Raw genomic sequence first — 19,258 nt, 5'->3', positions numbered from 1 at the left:
TTTCATTCTCATTTCGTCTATGTTACCACAGGTATGCAAGGCCTTGAACTTGGAATTCCACTGTCTCAGTCTCCTAATTACAGACACGTGTTTATGTGCCCTGCACAATATTTTAAAATTTTCCTCGCTTGTATTATCTTGTTGAGACAAGGTCTTGTGTAGTCTAGGCTGGCCTCAGCTTCATGATGCTCCTGTTTCAGCCTCTCAAATGCTGAGATTATTAGGCAGGTTCCATTGAGCCCATTGTATGGTCTTTTTAGTTGTTTTCAAGGCAGGGTTTCTCTATATAGCTTTGCAGCCTTTCCTGGAACTCAATCTGCAGACCAAGCTGGCCTTGAACTCACAGAATCTGCCAGACTCTGTCTAGCTGTATTGTCTTTTTACATAGTTAAAATGATGTTTTGGCTAGTTGTGGTGGCACATGATTTTAAAATCCCAATGCTCTGCCTGGCTGTGTTGGCGCACGCCTTTAATAGAAGCACTCGGGAGGCAGAGTCAGGCAGATCTTTGTGAGTTTGAGGCCAGAGCAAGTTCTAGGACAGGCTCCAAAGATACACAAAGAAACCCTGTCTCAAAAAACAAACTGAAAGACCCCCGAAGAGGTACTTTCGTAGAAGGAGACCCGCACCAGGAATCAGCGAGACCACGAACTTGGATGCAAAACCGCAAGAGGCTTTATTGGAGATACGGGTACCCGGGCGACTTAGCTTCTGTGAGGCCAAGCGCCCCGAGCCAAGGGAAAGGGGTCCTTATATAGGGAAAAAGGCGCAAGCTAGAAGCAGGGATTCTATTGGATAATTCTAATGAGGCATTGTACAGAGCTATTCCCATTGGTCAATGTAAATGAGGCGCTATACAGGATTATTCAAATGAGGTGAAACACAGAGTCTTTCAAATGAGGCGAAATACAGAATCATTTCTATTGGATGGTTCAAATGAGACACAGAGCCATTCCAGATCAGCATATTCTCAAGGTCTGGTGTCTGGTACAACAGACTCAATTCCCCCCCCCCTCTGCGTCCAGATGGCTGACCTTGGGGGCGGAGACCTTGGGATGGAGTGTTTCTCATCCGGTGGGGGCTCAGGGGCAGGGCTCCAGGCCAGCTCACCTGGTGCTCGTTCTCGGGCCGGGCGTGCGGCAGGTGGCGGGGGAAGTGGAGGCTGCTGGGGGTGGGGATCGGGGAAGCCGCCGACAGGAGGAGGAGGAGACAAACTTGAGAAAGAAAGGGCTAAGGGGCAGGGGTCTTTCAAAACAAAAATCCTAATGCTCAAGAGGTGTCCGCAGGTGGATCTCTGAGTTCCAGGTCAGCCTGATCTACATAGTGAGTTCTAGGTCATCCAGGGCTGAATAGTGTGACCCTGTCTTAAAAATATAAATACAATTGGTTTTATTTTGTGTTGTTTGAGATGAAGTCTTCAGGTCTTGCTATATTGCTAAGGCTGGCTCCAAGACTCTAGCTGGGTTCAAGTGATCTGCTGTCATCTCCCAAGGAGCTGGGACTCCAGACACTGCCACAGAGCCCCAAAGCTTTTTTTTTTTTTCCTCTGAAAAGCTTCTTATTGACTTACACATTTAGATCTCAGCTTCATCTGCAATTAATTTTTGTGTTCGGTAAAAGAGAGGGGTCAAGATCCTTTTTAAAAAAAAAATCCGGCGGTGCTGGTGCATGCCTTTAGTCCCAGCACTTGGGAGCCAGAGGCAGGCAGATCTCTGTGAGTTTGAGACCAGCCTGGTCTACAAGAGCTAGTTCTAGGACAGCCTCCAAAGCCACAGAGAAACCCTGTCTCAAAAAACCAAAGAAGAAAAAAGAAAAAAAAAAATCCATGTGGGTAAAAGGTAGCCTTTCTCCACAGTAGTACCAGCAGCATAAGATGCCAGTGTTTGTTTGTTGGGGTCTATTTCTAGGCACATGAATCTGTTCCTTTGGCCAGTCTATACTGAATCCGAAATGTCACACTGTCTTGGTAACTTTGTAATAGGACTTACTATATTATAATCTTTCTACTTTTTTTGTCTATTTAATTATTTTACATACAGTTATTATTTATTGTGTGTGTTTGGGCTTGAGAATGCCCAGGGGAGTATGTGCATGTCAAGATGACTTGCTGGGAATCAGTTCTTTCCTTCCACTGTGTGGGTCCTGGAGAGTGAACTTAGGACATCAGGCTTAGTAGCAAGCCTCTTTTCCCTCTGAGCCATCTTGCTTACCAGCCTGTTTGTGGTGGTTTATTTTTTTGTTTATTTTTGCTTTTGCTTTTTTGAGATAGGATCTCATTTTGTATCCAGGTTGATCTTCAACTCACTATTTAGTAGTTTCTGAGCTGATGGTGATCCTCCTGCCCCATCGTAACTGCTGAGATTACAGAAATGTGTCATCACACCCCGCTCTTTTGTTCTTTTTCGAGATGGCTTTGGCTCATCACCCTTTGCAGTCCCATATTAATTTTGCTTATTTTGCATGTGAGGATCAACCCAGGATCTCCTCATGCTTGGCAAACTCTTCACCATTGAACTGTACACAGCCTGGCTCTCTGTGTCTGACATTTAGAGTTATCTTGTTGATATTTTGGCCAAAGATGAGGTAGGGTGTAGTGATGCACACTCTGTAATCCCAGCACTGCAGAAGGCTGAGGCAGGGGGATTGAAAATTCCAGGTCAGCCCAGGCTACCTAAAAAAAAAAAAAAAAAAAAAAAAAAAAAAAAAAAAAAAACATTTATATTTGGGGAGTAGTGGGCATGCCTTTAGTCCCAGAACTTGGTAGGCAGAGATAGGTAGATCTCAATGAGTTTGAGGCAACCCTAGTTTACAGAGTGAGTTCCAGGCCAGCCAAGGCTACATATTGAAAACCTGTCTCCAAATAAATAAGTAAATAAACAAACAAATAGATGCCGAGACAAATTAAACCCTATTATAAAGAAAAGTTTCGGGCTGGAGAAATGGCTCAGTGGCTAAGAGCAGTTGTTGCTCTTGCAGAGGACTTGGGTTTGGTTCCAAGCATCCACTTGGTAGCTCACAACCATCCAGAACTCTGGTCACAAATCTGATGCCCTCTTTTTTTTTTTTTTTTTTTTAATCTCTCTGGGCACCAGGCAAGATACAACATAAAATTAAGTAAATACATCTAAAATTTTTTAAACAAACAAAAAAATGGGAAAAGGGCTTTTCTAACATTGAATTTTCTAAGTTAGTTACTTTTCTGTAGCTGTGACCAAAATATCTGAGGGTATATCTCCAGGGGGAAAGACTCAGTTTGGTTCATAGTTTCAGAGGATTCAATCGATGGCCGGATAACTGGGTGTTTGGTAGGAAATGGGTGGGGGTGGGGTCTGTGTGTTGGGGGCTTTTGACCTCATGTTGGATTGGAAGCAGGATGTGACTATCAAGGAAGGGGCCTTGGCAATGTACAGTTCCCAGGAACGGGCTCTACTTACCCTGTCTTCCAGGCAGGCCCACCTTCCTCGGTTCTTTCACTTCTCAATAGTCCTTTCAGCTTTCTGGTGGATTAAATCATCCAGTCCCCAGAGCCCTCAGGAGCCAGGGAGCCTGGCAGGTATAGGCAGAGGAGCACTTCATTCATCTCTTAAATGTTTCTCAGTCCAATCAAATTGACAATGAGATCAGTCATCACAATAAAAAGAGAAGAGATAAATCACCACACCTCCATTTCTTACTAGACTTATTCCTAGGTAATTGGCTTTTTTTTTTTTTTTTAATTCTGTGAGTAAGGCTTATGTACACATGTGTGGATGGGACTAAGTATTTGGAGGCCAGAGCAGGACGGCAGGTGCTCTGTTGGTCTCTTCCTTTTCTTAAGACAATTCTCTCCTGAACTGGCAGCTCTCCATTTTCTCCAATCTGGATCAGTAGCTAGCTTTCAGGATCTGCCATCAGTGGTGAGGCTACAGGTCTATACCAACATAACTGGCATTTTACAAGGGTGTTGGGGTTTCGAACTCGGGTCCTTGCACTTACAGAGCAAGTGTTCTTACCCACTGAGCCACCTCCTAGGGCTCAATTGATATATATATATATATCAATTAAATTAAATAATTATTTGGGACAGTCTCATGTAGCCCACATTAACCTTGAACTCACTGTGAAGCACATGATCGTTTTGAACTGCTAATCCTCTTGCCTCTTTCTTTTTTTATTAATTAATTAATTTTTTGAACTTTTTTAAAAGATTTTATTTATTTATTATGTATACAACACTCTGCTTCCATGTATATCTGCACACCAGAAGAGGGTACCAGATCTCATAATGGATGGCTATGAGCCACATGGGGTTGCTGGGAATTGAACTCAGGACCATAGGAAGAACAGTCAGTGCTCTTAACCTCTGAGCCATATCGCCAGCCCTTAAATTTATTTTTATTTAAATTAGAAGCAAGTCTGATTCACATGTCAATCCCAGCTCCCTCTCTCTCTCCCCTCTTCCTCCCCCCCAATCCCACACCCCATCCCCCCTCCACTACCCAGGGAGAGTGAGGCCCACCATGGGGGATTGCCAAGTCTGTCATATCATCTAGGGCAGGGCCCTCCCCCCCAAAAGACAACACACTTCCCTGACCAGGAATCAAACCCGGGCCAAGGCAGTGAGAGCACCAAATCTTAACCACTAAACTACCAGGGAGTGGCTCCTTGTTTTCATTTTTTTTTCCTCCCCCCCCCCTTTTTTTTTTTTTTTTTTTTGATGGGTTTCTCTTTGTAGTTTTGGAGGCTGTCCTGGAACTCTGTAGACCAGGCTGGCCTTGAACTCACAGAGAGCCACCTGTCTCTGCCTCCTGAGTTCTGGGATTAAAGGTGTGCACCACCAACGCCAGGCTTTTTTAAAGATGATCTTACTATGTGGGCTGGCCTGGAATTCACTATGTAGACCAGGCTGGATAGAACCCACAGAATCTGCCTGACTCTGTCCCTGAGTGCCGGGATCAAAGATAGGTTATCACTAGCCTCCTTTCCCCTTTCTCTCTCTCTCTCTCTCTCTCTCTCTCTCTCTCTCTCTCTCTCTCTCTTTCTTTCTTTCTTTCTTTCTTTCTTAATTAGGTGTGTGGGTAGTTTGCTTGTATTTGTATGCATATTTGCAGTGCCCAAGGAGGTCAGTAGAGGGCATCAGATTTCCAGAATTGGAGATGCAGAGGGTTGTGGCCTCTATTTGATGCTGGGAATTGAACTTGGATCTTCTTAACCAATGAGCTATCTATCCAACCTCCCCTTTCTCTTCTTTTCTTTTCTTCTTTCTTTTAAGATTTATTTATTTACTTATTAAGTATACAGTGTTCTACCTGCATGTATACCTGTAGGCCAGAAGAGGGCACCAGATCTCATTATAGATCGTTGTGAGCCACCATTTGGTTGCTGGTAATTGAACTCAGGACATTTGGAACAAGAGCAGCCAGTGCTCTTAACAACTGAGCCATCTCTCTAACCTCCTTTTTCAGTTTTTTTGAGATAGGTTCCCTATATAGCCCTTACTGTTTTGGAAGTCACTCTGTAGATCAGGCTGGCCTCAAACTCACAGAGACCTGTCTGGCTCTCCTTCAGTGCTGGGATTAAAGATGAGTGCCACAGTACCAGCTTCTTTAATGACTGAGCCATCTCTCCAGCCCAACTTCTTTCCTTTTTTGATAGAGGTCGCACTGTCCATCCCAGGCTGGCCTCAAATTCTCAGTTCTGTTGACTTTAGTTTCTTGATTGCAGGAATTGTCATCTCGTGCACCATGATTGTTTGTGGCCTTTCAAACTTTGTTTAAAATTGTACTTTGGTAAGATGGGTAAAAGGCACTTAACTGCCAGAGTTCAATCCCCAGGACCCACTTGGTGTGGACACATGTGCATGTGCTCACGCATGTGCGCGCGCGCGCGCACACACACACACACACACACACACACACACACACATTGATAAATGTATTAAGAATTTTTTAGTTTAGCTCCTTTCTATTTGTCTATTTGTTAATTAATTCATTATCTGATATGCTGAGGATGAAATCTAAGATACTAGGCAAATGCTTTACCTCTGCCAGCACCATCTTTTTCCTGTTTTAATCTGGGAAGAGGTCGTGAGCCTGCCTATAGTCCTGCTTTCACAGTTCATAAATGAGAAACGAGGACTGGCTCTCTGCCCATTAAGTTGCTCAGATGGTCTGTGGCCATCTGCTTCAGATGTGGGCTTGAATTTCGGCGCGTGGAAGACAATGGCTTTTGTTTGATCTCAGAGGAAAAGTGACTCAGTTATGGGTGTAGGTTTTGTTTGGTTCTAGCTCCATTAAATTTGAGCTCAAGACAGAAGCCGAGATAGGACGAGCAGTTGTGGAGGGTCTCAGCTGTTGAGAAGGACAGAAATGATGGGCGGGGAGGGCCTGAAGGCAGGAGCACTCAGACTCAGGACTCCCAAGAAAAGTTGGGGTTTCAGATTCCATCCCTTGTATCTTCATCCATCTCACAGATTTGTTATGAAGTTAAATCCCTAATCATAGTCAGATTCCAGGGAAACTACATGTAGCCTCCTACTGTTTTTTCCCAGCCTGAATCGCTGTCTTTTAGGGGTAGCTCCTTAGATAATAAACCCAAGTGCTTCTTGATGTCCGGTGGGGTCGTGTACTGATAAAAGCACTGTAAGAGGAAAATAACTCTACAATGCATTTACAGTATCTTTGCTCCTGAACATCACTGCCTAGCAACAGCACTCTGTAGGGTACCAGCCCTTCAGCATCGTGATCACAGGGCTGAGTGGGTATTGGATTGCCTGAGAATAGGTCAAAACTCAGAATTCAAAGTATCCCCCCCCCAATGTGTTTTTCTTTTACACTGTCATAAAGAAAAAAAAAATCATCTTTAGTGACCATAAGTTGGGCACTGTCAGAGAGATAGTGTGAGCCGAGGGCTTCCCCTATCTTCTTTTTCCTGGTTTTGGTAATTGAACCCAGTGCCTCAGACTTGCTGGGCAAGCATTCTATCACTGAGCTATACCTCTCCTTGTGTGCGTTTTATAAAAGTCAAAACTGGTGGTTATACCTCAGTGGTAAGAGTGATTACTCCCTATATATAAACCCTATCATAATAAAACTAAAGAAAAAAACAAACAAACAAACCTGAGTTTTCACAATTGTTTGTCCCTGATCAAGTAACCATTGAGAGGAAGAGCCACGATTGTGTGCATATCTGTGTGAACACAGAAGATTTTTTTTTGTTGCTTGTTTGTTTTTTGCCTTTTGATACAGGGTCTCATAGCCAAGGATAGCCTTGAATTTGTGGCAGTCCTCTTGCCCCAAGTTCTGAACTGCTGAGATTACTGTCATAAGGTGTTTTCATAACCTCTGTACAAGTGTTACGGATGGCTCTCAGCCTCCGTTATCCAAAAGGCTTCCTTGTCACTAGCTTGAGTAACTTCTCTGATTTCCTTGCCAGGAAATTAGATTTAGATCAGGTTTGTTTGTTTGTTTGTGTCGTTTTTTTTTTCCATTTTTTTTAACACTTTAAAGTTTATTTTGTATGTGTATGGGTGTTGTCAGAGGCCAGTTTTCTCAAGTCAGTTCTTTCTATCATATGGGTTCCAAGGATCGAACTCAGACTGTATGGTTTGGCAACAAGTTCCTTTACCCCTGAGCCATCTGGCCTGCCTAGGATTTAGGTCTTATGTCTGTTGTTCTTGAAAGCAGAATCTTGGAGGCAGGGAACAGCCCTGGAGGTCATTTGCGGGTGTCAAGATGAGTGTCCAGAAGATATTCAGTCTTTGCATCCATCTTACTTCACACATTTCATATCTGGGGAGGCCTGTCTCAAGTTACAGTGTCTCCCTGGCCTGGCTCTCCTTTCCTTCTGTTTGGAACAGAGTCTTCGTGGGGCCCCCACTATTGGGCTTAGCACATGCCGTTGATAATTCTGTCAGGGAAGGAGGGGTGCTCCTAGTCTTTCCCTTTTACAGATGAGGAACCTGAGGCCTCACTGTTGGAAACTGAAACAGGGGAGGGTACGAACCTGCACTTAATGTCCCATCTGATAAATGTTATCCATGTGGGACTTCTAGGGGCAGCATAAAATCCAGCTCTGAAGCCTTCTGGTGATTAATGGTGTTTCTGAGCTGTGATGTGGAACATATCTGCATCCCTTCTAAAGACTGGGGCTCACAGGGAATTTGGGGTCATTGCTTGTGTGTATGCTTCCTGTTAGCTTCAAGGTGACTTTGACCAGCCTCTTCCTGGCTGTCAGCCCATGACTCTCAGAGCTGACTGATGGAGCCTTCAGCTCAGGGGCCACTGGGCTACGGATTTATTTCTGCCACTGCAGTCTGTTGGATTCATGTGTAGTCTGTGAGCCCAGAGAGCCAATGATACCCAGAGGAGGGGAGAGAGGGCAAAGGTAGGAGAGCGTGGTATAGGAAGGAGAGCTTGGCATTGCTAGACCACTTAGGATCCCCGGGCATTGTTTGAGGTGGGTAAATTCCCCTGGGATCCATTGACTTGGGAACCCGAGGTCAGTTCTATAAAGTGGATCTGTCGTCCTTGGGTTCCAGTAGCAGCCTGTCCTTGTCACCTGGTACTAACTTGTGACTGAGCTGCCTTTTCTGTCTCTTTGGGGTACTGCCCTTTCTAGCCCTGAGGCTTTTTCTTGGAGACCCAGTTCTTCAACTATTGTGCCAGATCTGAGTGTGAACCTGGGAAAATAGTTAATTGCTGTCTTGTTCCCAGTGGTCCCTCAAGCCTCTTTACCCCTAGTGTACTCCAACTTCCCTTAGTCACAGTGATGGGAAATGAGCTGAGTCATGAAGGCTGAATGTAAGGTGTCAGCCCTAAAAGAGTCCTACACAGATGACTTAGTGGTTTTCAGAGGGAAATCCCAGGAATTTGGTTTAAGTGCTGACTCTGTCTTCCTTGTCCCACACAAACCTGGGGTGTTTGTTTTTAATTTATGGATCTGACTCATATACTTCTTGAAGAAAGAGTTCTTTAGTAAAGGAACAAAGTTAAAGTCAACTTCTTACTGCCCTTCCCTGGCAGGAGCTGGGCCCTAGAGTAGGGTTTTTTCGATTTGATGTGACTATAACCTTATCCAAGGCTCTTGGCACTGTCCCAGGTGCCCAGAGGTGTCCTGGGTGTATTCCAAGGTGTCTCATGACACTTGGGATGGGAAGAGGTTAGGGACTCAATCTTTTTGTCTCCTTCACAGAATTAAAGAGCCCAGGTTGGGCTTAGTGGCTCCTGGTAAGAAACAATGGCTAAGGGGATAAAGGCACCTGCCGCCAAGCCAACACTGTGAGTTCTATTTCTGGGACCCAGAAGGTGTGAGGAGAGAACTGCAACTGTGGTCTGACTTAACACATGAGTGTCATCTTGTGTGCTCCACCAGTAAATAAATGCACACACACAACAACAACATGTGATTGCCTGTGAAACTAGTGGTTAAAAGGAGAACTTTTCTTTGAACAGACTTGGATGCTATATAAGAGAGAGGGTTTCTCTGTAGGTTTGGAGACTGTCTTGAAACTCTCTTTGAAGACCAGGCTGGCCTTGAACTCACAGAGTGCCTCTGCTTCCGGAGTGCTGGGATTAAAGGCGTGAGTCACCACTCCCCGACAAGGACAATAGTATTACACTATTAATATCAGGGGCCTTCATTTTTATGAACAAATACCCAGCAAGTCTTGAGTTTGATAAGTCCTGGAAGCCACAGAACTAATAAGTACAGCTGGAATTTTTGTTGTTGTTTTGTTTTGTTTCTTGAGACAGGGTTTCTCTTTGTTGTTCTGGTTGTCCTGGAACTCACTCTGTAGACCAGGCTGGCCTCTAACTCACAGAGATCTGCCTGCCTCTGCCTCCCGAATGCTGGGGTTAAAGGCATGCACCACTACTGCCCGGCTACAGCTGGGATTTTTGTTTGTTTGATTTATTGTTTTTCTTGTTCTTTTTACTTTTATTATGATTGTTGTTGTTGATACAGGGTCTTGCTCTATAGCCTGAGCCGACATGAACTTGTGTCGATCTTCCTACCTTAATCTCCTGAGTGTAGAGATTACGTAAGTGAGCTACTATGCCTTGCAGATCAGATTTTGTGTGTGTGTGTGTGTGTGTGTGTGTGTGTGTGTGTGTGTGTTTGCGAGCGTGCCTCTATATCTGTATATGTGCTTTGTTTTGAATTGTGTGTGGAGGCTAGAGGATCACCCTGGGTTTTCTTCCTTTTTTTTTTTTTTTTTTTTTTTAAGATTTTATTTATTATGTATACAACATTCTGCTTCCATGTATATCTGCACACCAGAAGAGGGCACCAGATCTCATAACAGATGGTTGTGAGCCACCATGTGGTTGCTGGGAATTGAACTCAGGACCTCTGGAAGAGCAGTCAGTGCTCTTAACCTCTGAGCCATCTCTCCAGCTCAGTTGGTTTTTTGTTTGTTCGTTTGTTTTTGTTTTGTTTTGAGATAGGGTTTCTCATTTGCTGGAATTTGTCAAGTAGATAAGGTTGGCCAGTCATTTAGTCCTAGTAATTTGCCTGTCTCTACCCTCACACTACTAGGATCTAAGATTACAAGCAGGAACCACTATACTGGGCTTATTATCTGTTATCATTTTTTTTTTTTTTTATGTGCATGAGTTTTCACTGCATGTATGTATGTGTACCATGTATGTGGTGCCTGTGGTCTGAAGAGGATTGTTAGATGGTTGTAAGCCACTGTGTGGCTGTCATGCCTGGCTTTTTGTTTTGTTTTGTTTTCTTCCCTGTGTGGGTTCTAGCTCTGAACTCAGGCTTTCATGCTTGCAAGAACTTTACCAACTGAGCCATCTTCCAGCACAGGGAAAAAAGTTGTTTAATGTGAGGCTGAGCTGGGGCTTATACATGTGCAGAGGGCACTTTACCGTTGAATTGTATCCTCGGTCCTAGAATGTTATGCTACACAAGGACTCCACCATTCGACTACATCCCTTGAAAATTGTAATAAGAAAGACAAAGAGGATAAACTCCCATGGACCCATCACCTTGGCCCAATGTCATCCATCTGTAATTAGTCTTACTTCATTTATAACCACGTCTTCTTCATCTGCAGTATTTGAAGTTTATCAAACGTAACATACCACTCTGTATACTTTTCAGTGTGAAGTTTTGTAATTTATTTGTTTATTTTTTGAGTCTTTCTATGTAGTCCTGGCTGTCCTGGAACTCCCTACATAGACCAGGCGGGTCTCATACTCACAGAGATCCACCTGGCTCAACGGGTAGTTCTAAGTAAGAAGACTTCTACTAATTCTTTGAGAATTGCATATTGTATTGCTTTGATTTTGTTGTTGTTTTTTTTTTCAGATAGGATTTCTCTATGTAGCTTTGGCTGTCCTGGAATTCAGAGGTCTGCCTGACTCTGCCTCCCAAGTACTTAGATTAAAGGTATACACTACCACACCCAGCGTTGATTGTATTTGAGGTAGGGTCTCTCTATGTAGCCCTGTGTTTTATTTGTTCATTATTTATTTATTTAATGTGTATGAGTGTCTTGCCTCCTTGTATGTCTGTATCACTTTCATATTCAGTGTCTCAGCTTGGCTGGATGAGCATCAGTCCCTGGGGATCCAAAGCTAATACTTTGTATCCCTTTTCCTGCTGCCCAGCAAATACCCAGGAACTGGATCCTTATGGTAGAGAGGTGCACAGAATGGGAGTCCGCCCAAGGAGAAGAGAATTTGCGGGTGTCAATAGCAGGTTCTCTCTCATGTGGGACTCTCAGATAACCTTTAAGAATCCCCCTTGTTCTAGGCCCTTTGGCTGTTAAAGAAGAATCTAGCCTGTGTTAAGTGTGGTCTGAATCTTCAGCAAAGACCAGGGATGCCCCCTGGTGGATATGCACCTTCCCAGTGTAAACACAAAGTGGCTTTAGCTTGGGTCCACTTCCTAGTATCTTTAGGGCTGCAACCAGCCATTGAAAACTGGAATTGTTGAAGGCAGGGTAATCCTTTTGGACCTTGGCATGTGATCAAAATACACAGCATTGCAGAGGCGGCACTAGAGCCCGGATTCTGGTGTGGCCTTCAATTAGTTTCAAAACCCAGCTCTGTGTACTGACTGGGCATGCTTGGGCAAGTTAGCTGTCCAAGTGTCCAGTCTCTCTTGCGTCCAGTAAGGATAATTGGAGTTCTGCCTCACAGAGCAGTGGGCATGAAAATTCCCGTGGAGGGGGGGTGTGCCTGTGCTGACAGGCTCAGCAAATGGCAACAGTGATAATGGATAGAAAGAGCATGTTCCAGGGGACACCAGTCATTGCTCCATGTATGGCCATGCTTCTCTCATCTATAAAACAGTCAGTCTTGCTTTCCTTCAGGGTTGCTGTGAAAACCAGACCTTGAATCCAACAGATAAGAACATCTGAGTTCTTCTGTGTGTTTGAGGAGTTATTTTTATAACTGGGCTTCTACTTCATGAGTGGCACTCCATTTCACCAATACTGGCTGTTGGCCTGAAAGTAATGAGCTGTTAATTTGAATCAGTGTTCAGGTTCATCGAGAGCTGTTTGGTGCAAGGGTCAGCAGACTTCTCAGAAAGGACCAGAGAGCAAACATTCAAGGCTTTGCGAGCGATGCACTTTCTGTCACAGGCGCTTGGCACTGTCACTTTAACTTGTGGGTGATACAGAACCTGAGTCTGCTGGCCAGTGCCAAAAAAAATTGTGTGTGGACTTGGGAATTCAGATTTCAATCATTTTCACAATTTTGAAATACTCTTTCCTTTCTCCCACTGCATTTAGGAATGTAAAAAATTCTCTTCTGGGGATGGCACTTAGAGCCCCCCCCCCTTTTTTTTTGTTTTCTTTCGAGACAGGGTTTCTCTGTGTAGCTTTGGAGCCTATCCTGGCACTTGCTCTGGAGACCAGGCTGGCCTCGAACTCAGAGATCCGCCTGCCTCTGCCTCCCGAGTGCTGGGATTAAAGGCATGCGCCACCACCGCCCGGCGAGATCCTGTTTTTAAAAAGGAACAAACAAAGGCCAAAAAAGCATAGAGCCAAGCATGATGGTGTGCCTGTGTAGTCCCAGGAGTCGGGAGAGCATGGCTGAAGGTCCTGAGTTCAAGATCATTCTGGGCTATGTAGGGAGGTCTGTCTTTTAAAAAAAACAAAAAACTTGCTGTATCCTTCCTGCTTGTGATCTCAGCATTGGGAGATGGAGGCAGGAAGATCAAGAGTTCAAGTGCCTTCTGGGTTGCATTGCTGAGGCCAGCCTGAACTACAAGAGACACTGGCTCAAAAACCAAAACCAAAACCAAACAAATAGAAAAGCAGTGGGCTGGTTCAGCTGTTGGCCTGTAGTGGTTGTGTTAACCCTGGGTGAGTGCAGTTCTAACCTTGGGGCTTGTGGTGAGTGGAGGGTTCAACTTTGGTTGTTGTTGATGTTTCTAAGTCTCCACTGACTATGTATTTGTCACTGAGATAGTGAGGAATTGGGGTCCTTTCAGGCCAGATGGTGGGTTTCTCACGGCAGTTGTGTTGTCTTGAGTATAACAACCCGAAGGTGCTACCTTCCTTAATAAATCACCAAGAACTTGGCAGCCTGCATTGTGTCCATTTTCTGCCCCTTCAAGGTTCAGTCATTTCCTCCTCCATGGCTGAAGTTACAGAGACATCTGTTTTCCCTTTTCACAGATTAGCAAAGGAAGGCCCACAGTTTGCTTGTTGGTAGGATCTAGGCCTAACTTGGAGGGTCTGTCTCTGTTTAGTCCTGGTTCCCATTTCTCTAGGATGCCATGAGAGGTTGAGAAGGAAGGCTGGACTGTCCTCCCCAGGAGGCACTGCTCTCTCCATTGTGCCACCATTTATAGGTGGCATGGTGTTCCACTACGTATTTAATACTCGTTCATTCCCTGTTCATGCCAGGCCCCTTTCTCCAGATTTGTGTTAGAGAATAGTAAGATGTTATATGGCGTGGCTACACGTTCCCCTACAGTTATAGAATAATGAGATTGTCTCTTTCTTTTGTTTTTTTTTTTTTTTTTTTTTTTTTTGGATCCCATTTTATGGTCTAGTCTTGCCTAGAACTCACTGTGTAAGTCATGCTGGCCTTGAACTCATGGTGATCCTCCTGCCTCACCCAGCCTCCTGAGTGTTGGAATTACAGGGGTATGTCACTTTCCTGGCTTATGCAATGCTTGAGGCTGAAATTGGCACTTTGTCTCAAAAAAACAAAAAACAAACAAACAAAAAAAGTAATTTTATGGTTGGGGGTCACCACAACATGAGGGTTGAAGCATTAGGAAGGTTGAAAACTACTGTTCTATAGGGTTGCCTGCAGTCCAATCTTACGGAAGCATTTTCTCAGTTGAGGCTCTCTCCTCTGATGACTGTAGCATGTGTCAAGCTGACATAAAACAAGTCAGTATACACAGTTATTGGCAGACTTAGAGTAGAGGTGAGGAAAGCCTGAAGCTCTGTAGGAGAACAGATGTTGGATGTTGGGGATGCTTCCTCATGGGATCTGTAGTCCTAAGCTGGCCACAGGGAACAGTGTGTACATTCTATCCCCAGGGAGTCGGCGGTTGGTGGATGTGATGGACGTGAATACCCAGAAGGGTACCGAGATGAGCATGTCCCAATTCGTACGTTACTACGAGACACCAGAGGCACAGCGGGACAAATTGTACAATGTCATCAGCCTCGAGTTCAGCCATACGAAGCTGGAGCACCTGGTCAAGCGCCCCACTGTGGTATGCTGAGGCTTTCATGGCCCTTCCATTCTTGTCTGCCACCCACCTGCTTCCCATGAGGCCTTCTTGAGATGGAGTGGCTGGGTGGGCATGGCTGAGGCTGGTCCCTTGGGGTGTGGTGGGGAAATGTAGAGGCAGAGTTGGATCCAGTGCCTGGAAGGGTGGCATGGGGTGACGCAACCCAGCTGAAGGCACCCAGGGACTCCTCAGGCAGAGGGGTAGTTCTCTCTGGACTGTCTGCAGGATATGCTGGGGGTGCTCACAATGGACTGGCTTTCAGGTGGACCTGGTGGACTGGGTGGACAACATGTGGCCCCAGCACCTAAAGGAAAAGCAGACAGAAGCCACAAATGCCCTTGCAGAGATGAAGTACCCCAAAGTGAAGAAGTAAGATTGCTTGGCTGGTGGTGGGACTGGGCAGGGGTGGACCCCCAAACTTGTGGGTATTGGCAAGGGACTTTGTGGTCCTCTATCAGGGTCTCAGTGTTGCTTTAGAGGTGAAGGGTTGACCCCCAGCTGGAGTATGGTGGTGACACCAGAAATAAGTCCCTGGGTTTGAACAAAGCAGCATCTCCTCTCCCTGGGATGGAGGCCTCTGAGCCCTGTGATGGGTCAGGGCTTCTTTCCTGTTGGCTCTGGAGCCTTTACACAGCTACACTGGAGGTCTGAGAAGAGTGATGGGTGCTCTCTCTGTGGCATCCATGTTATCTGTTTTCGAAACATTGGTCTACAACCTCAGTGTGACAGTATCCTGGGAGTGGCATTTTCAGAGGGACAGGAGCAACACAGGATTTGGGCTAGAAATCTTTAAAGATTTCTTTGATATGTGTGTGTGAGTGCCTGTGTGTGTGTGTGTGTGTGTGTGTGTGTGTGTGTGTGTGTGTGTGGTGTGTCAGATCCCCTGGAAAGACAAGGAGTTATGAACCTTTAATGTGGGTGCTGGGAACCAAATCTGGTCCCTCTGTGAGAGAGAATAGCAAGTGCTTTTAACCACAGAGCTGTCTGTCCATCCCCTTTCTCCTCTTTTCTTTGGTGTTGAGACCTGTCACCTCTGAGCCGGAAGTACCTCCACCAAGCAAAGCTCAGTGTTAGCTTTGTCACCTGATATTCCTTCAGTGGTGCCCTCTGGATTGGAGGGTGGCTGGGGTGGGGAAAGTAACCACAGTTGAGAGCAAAGAGAGACCTCACTGCAGATCACATGACCAGCATGTTCTGAGTTTGCTGTTCAGTATGGACAGGGGTACTTGGGAGTCCTTTCATATTAAGGGATTTGAATAATGGACCATCTGGAGGAGGAAGTCACCTTGGATACTCCTGCCATTTCAGACCCTCTGTTTGTCTCTCTGAAATGGGAAGGAGAAAGACCGGTGCTGGCAGCCTGGAGCCCTTAGCATCTGTGCTTAGCCCTGCTGCCAGCAGTGCCCCCAGGAAATCTCTCCCGTGAATTCCTCATCCCTCAGCCCTCCATTCATCCTGTATCGGCAGACTGCGTGCCAGGCTTTGTAAGGCTGGCTAGCACTCTTGGCCCTGGATTTCTCAACGCTCCTCCCTGCCTCTCTCTCTCACACACACTCTCATTAATTCATGGACATTTTTCTTCTCCTCTAAGCCGAAGTTCAATGTATTCCTTGGATCTGGGCTTTATCAAAGGCAGAGAATATGGTCCAGGTGCAGAGGGAGGGAAGCAGGCTTGTTTCCAATTCTGTGCTGTTCTGATTGAATCACAGCATAATGTTCTGAGATGGTCAGATAAAGAGATGAACAGGACTAAGGACCTCCATCCTCCTCACCCTGTGTAGAGCATGCCCTGTAGCACAAGCTGCCATATTTCTAGGTAAAAGTAAACAAACTCAGGCAGGTGCATCTCTTTGAGCTCTTGTTCTCAAGTGGTCCTCTTGGAGGGCAGGGGACATTTAACTTGGGGTTTATTTTATTCTTTGTTTTGTTTGAGACAGTCTCTTTACATAGTTCTGGCTGCCCTGGAAGCCACTCTGTAGACCAGGCTGGCCTTGAACTCAGAGATCCACCTGCCTCTGCCTTCCTAGTGCTGGGATTGAAGGCATGCGCCACCATGCCTGACTACTTTTCTTTCAGGACATCTGACTACTTTTCTTTAAAAAATTGTTTTTTAATAGCTGGTGCACGCCTTTAATCCCAGCACTCAGGAGGCAGAGGCAGGCGAATCTCTGTGAGTTCAAGGCCAGCCTGGTCTCCAGAGCGAGTGCCAGGATAGGCTTCAAAGCTACACAGAGAAACCCTGTCTCGAAAAACCAAAAAAAAAAAAAAAAAAAAAAATGTTTCTTATTACTGTATGCTCATGGATGTGTGTGGGCACGTACCAGAATGTGCATACCCAAGTCAGAGGTCAGGGTTTTTTTTTCTTATGGGAATTGATTGCCGTTAAGTGGCCAGGCATGCAGAGCGAGTGCTTTACCTTTTGGGCTGCTTCCGCTTCCTAACTGTGCTTTGGAGGGCAGAGGAAATGTGACGATTGGAGAGAGATTGAGAAAGGGAAATGGTGAAGACAGCTGGAAGAAAGAAGCGATTATCACTGGTCCAGTGACTGTTTGCTTTCATTCATTCGGCAACAGTGAGTTGAGCATCTCCATGGTGCTGAGGACACAGGGTGGGGGAACCCTGATGAGGTCTCTGTCCTAATGGAATGGTCAGTTTATGGAGAGGCAGATGTTAGTTAATCCAGCAGTGACAGGAGTAGGTGGGAGCTGACCTGGGCATGAGGCCACCAACCGAAGCATGAGATGAGTCATCTGGCAAGGGTCTCTCAGTTGATCCTAGAGCTCCCAAATATAGCTTAGTCTGGCTAACCAGGTCACCTGAGGGATCCCCTGTCTTGGCCTCCTGAAGTACTAGAGTTACAGTCAGGCTGCCACACCCTGGAATTTATGTGAGTTCTGTCGATCTGAACTCTGGTCTTCATGTGTGCATGGCAGGTGAAAACAAGCACCAAGCAGTTTCCCTAGTTCTTCGGAGTGTGGTTTGAGAGCTAACCCAGTCTAAAAGCTCATGATCTTTGTGCCTACACTGGCTGAGTGCTGGAGTACTGGCCATCTTCATCACCCACCCCCATTCTGTCTCTCTATCCCCTGAGATACTCTAAGCAAAGAGGGATGGGAGCTTTCATGTGGGTTTGCATTCTGCAAATGCCCCTGCTGTGTGGATTGGAGGTGTGAGGAGACTGTGCTGCCTGGCCTACATCTCAGCAGACAACAAAAGAGGCGATCACACCTGGGCATATATTTAGGAAGCAAAATAGATTGTGCTGGGTGACAGGAATGCCTATTGAGATCTTCCTTACCCTTCTGAGTGCTTCGGTGTAGTCTGCACTTTATGGAAAGATTCCTTTAAATAGTAAGCCCAATGCACATTTAAGGGCTCTCTAGTTACCAAAACAGTGGGGCATAAATGTGTGACTTTTTAGGCCCAGGTGTCTCAGATGTATTGGTGCGACCGTGTTTCAAATAGATTCCCAAACTCCATCAGTGGCCATGGGAACTTACTATAGAATTTGAACCTTCCTAGGAAGGACGTTTTCACCTTGGAGATAGTTCATTTGTTCAACTGAAAAGAAAGCTGTTTTCAAATGTTCATAAGCAAGGTGAAGAAAAAAAAAATCCACCATGATGGAGTCCTCTGGGACTGTGGAATGGTTCTGTGGAATTTAATTAAAATGACATTGTTTCTGGAAATCACAGTGTTTCCTTGCTGAAGGCACCTGCAGAACAGATTGCTGACGGCCCTCCTGAATGGAAGGGAGGTTTGTGACATGGAGGGGGACTGGTGACAAACACTAGCTTTTTTTCCTGCCTCTGGGATTTATACTGCTTCATTGTGGTCAGAGGTTTAGGAATTTTAATAGGTTTCAGTTGAGATTCTTAAGGCAGGGGAAGGTGAATAGAATCTGGGTCTACCAGCCAGAGGGAGATGAGAGATTTCTGGGGGTGTTTATGAGTTAGTTATGGTGCAAGAGGCTACTTTAAGTTAGCCATGTCCCCAATCTCATGGAGCGTTTATTGTGGTGGGGACAATACAAACAAGCCAACAAGGAAATTATGTCATTGAATGTGTCTCAACAGAACAGAGAACCGTAGGATGGATATAAAGGAGAGAGAATGAAGGGGTGGACCGATGAATACTGACAGCACCCGGCATTTCTGCTGTTGCCTCCTTCTCCTCGACTGCCTTGTGGCGATGCTTTCATTGTGTAGAATTATTCACCTTGGAGAAGCCCTACCTGGAGAGTGACAGTACTGGGGAGGATCCTGGCTTGGTTGCTTATTGTTGCTTAACTTTAACATCCTTAAAAAAAAAAAAGATTGAGCAGAGCCAGGTGTGGCAGCTCCTCCCAGAACTTAGGCTACAGCTAGAGGATCATTGTGAGTCCAAGTTTAAAACAACCACCTGATTCACCCTCCACTGCCCAAAACTTAAGACAGCAAAGGTGATGTCAAGGGCTTGCTCAAGGACTCCTTGGAGCTTATGTCAAGGCTTAGGTCCGGTTGCGTTCATCTTAAGATTAGAGGCAGGCTTCTGAAATGGAGTGCTCATAGGGCTATTGGCAG

General features: G+C 45.4%; 1 protein-coding gene across 10 annotated transcripts in view; it reads left to right on the top strand.

Annotated features, from left to right (window-relative positions):
- The window catches only part of Kdm2b (lysine demethylase 2B), a 121,967-nt gene that overhangs the window by 11,804 nt on the left and 90,905 nt on the right, over positions 1–19,258 (top strand). For all 10 annotated transcript variants that reach the window (XM_027414021.2, XM_027414013.2, XM_027414022.2 and 7 more), the window contains exons 5-6: positions 14,500–14,678; positions 14,959–15,065. In XM_027414021.2, the coding sequence (XP_027269822.1) occupies positions 14,500–14,678; positions 14,959–15,065 (286 nt within the window). The remainder of the gene's footprint in view (positions 1–14,499; positions 14,679–14,958; positions 15,066–19,258) is intronic.

This window comes from Cricetulus griseus, chromosome 4, assembly GCF_003668045.3.
Source record: "Cricetulus griseus strain 17A/GY chromosome 4, alternate assembly CriGri-PICRH-1.0, whole genome shotgun sequence".
Lineage (NCBI taxonomy): Eukaryota > Metazoa > Chordata > Mammalia > Rodentia > Cricetidae > Cricetulus > Cricetulus griseus.
Note: the sequence above shows the minus strand (reverse complement) of the source record. Positions and strands in the feature narration are given on the sequence as shown.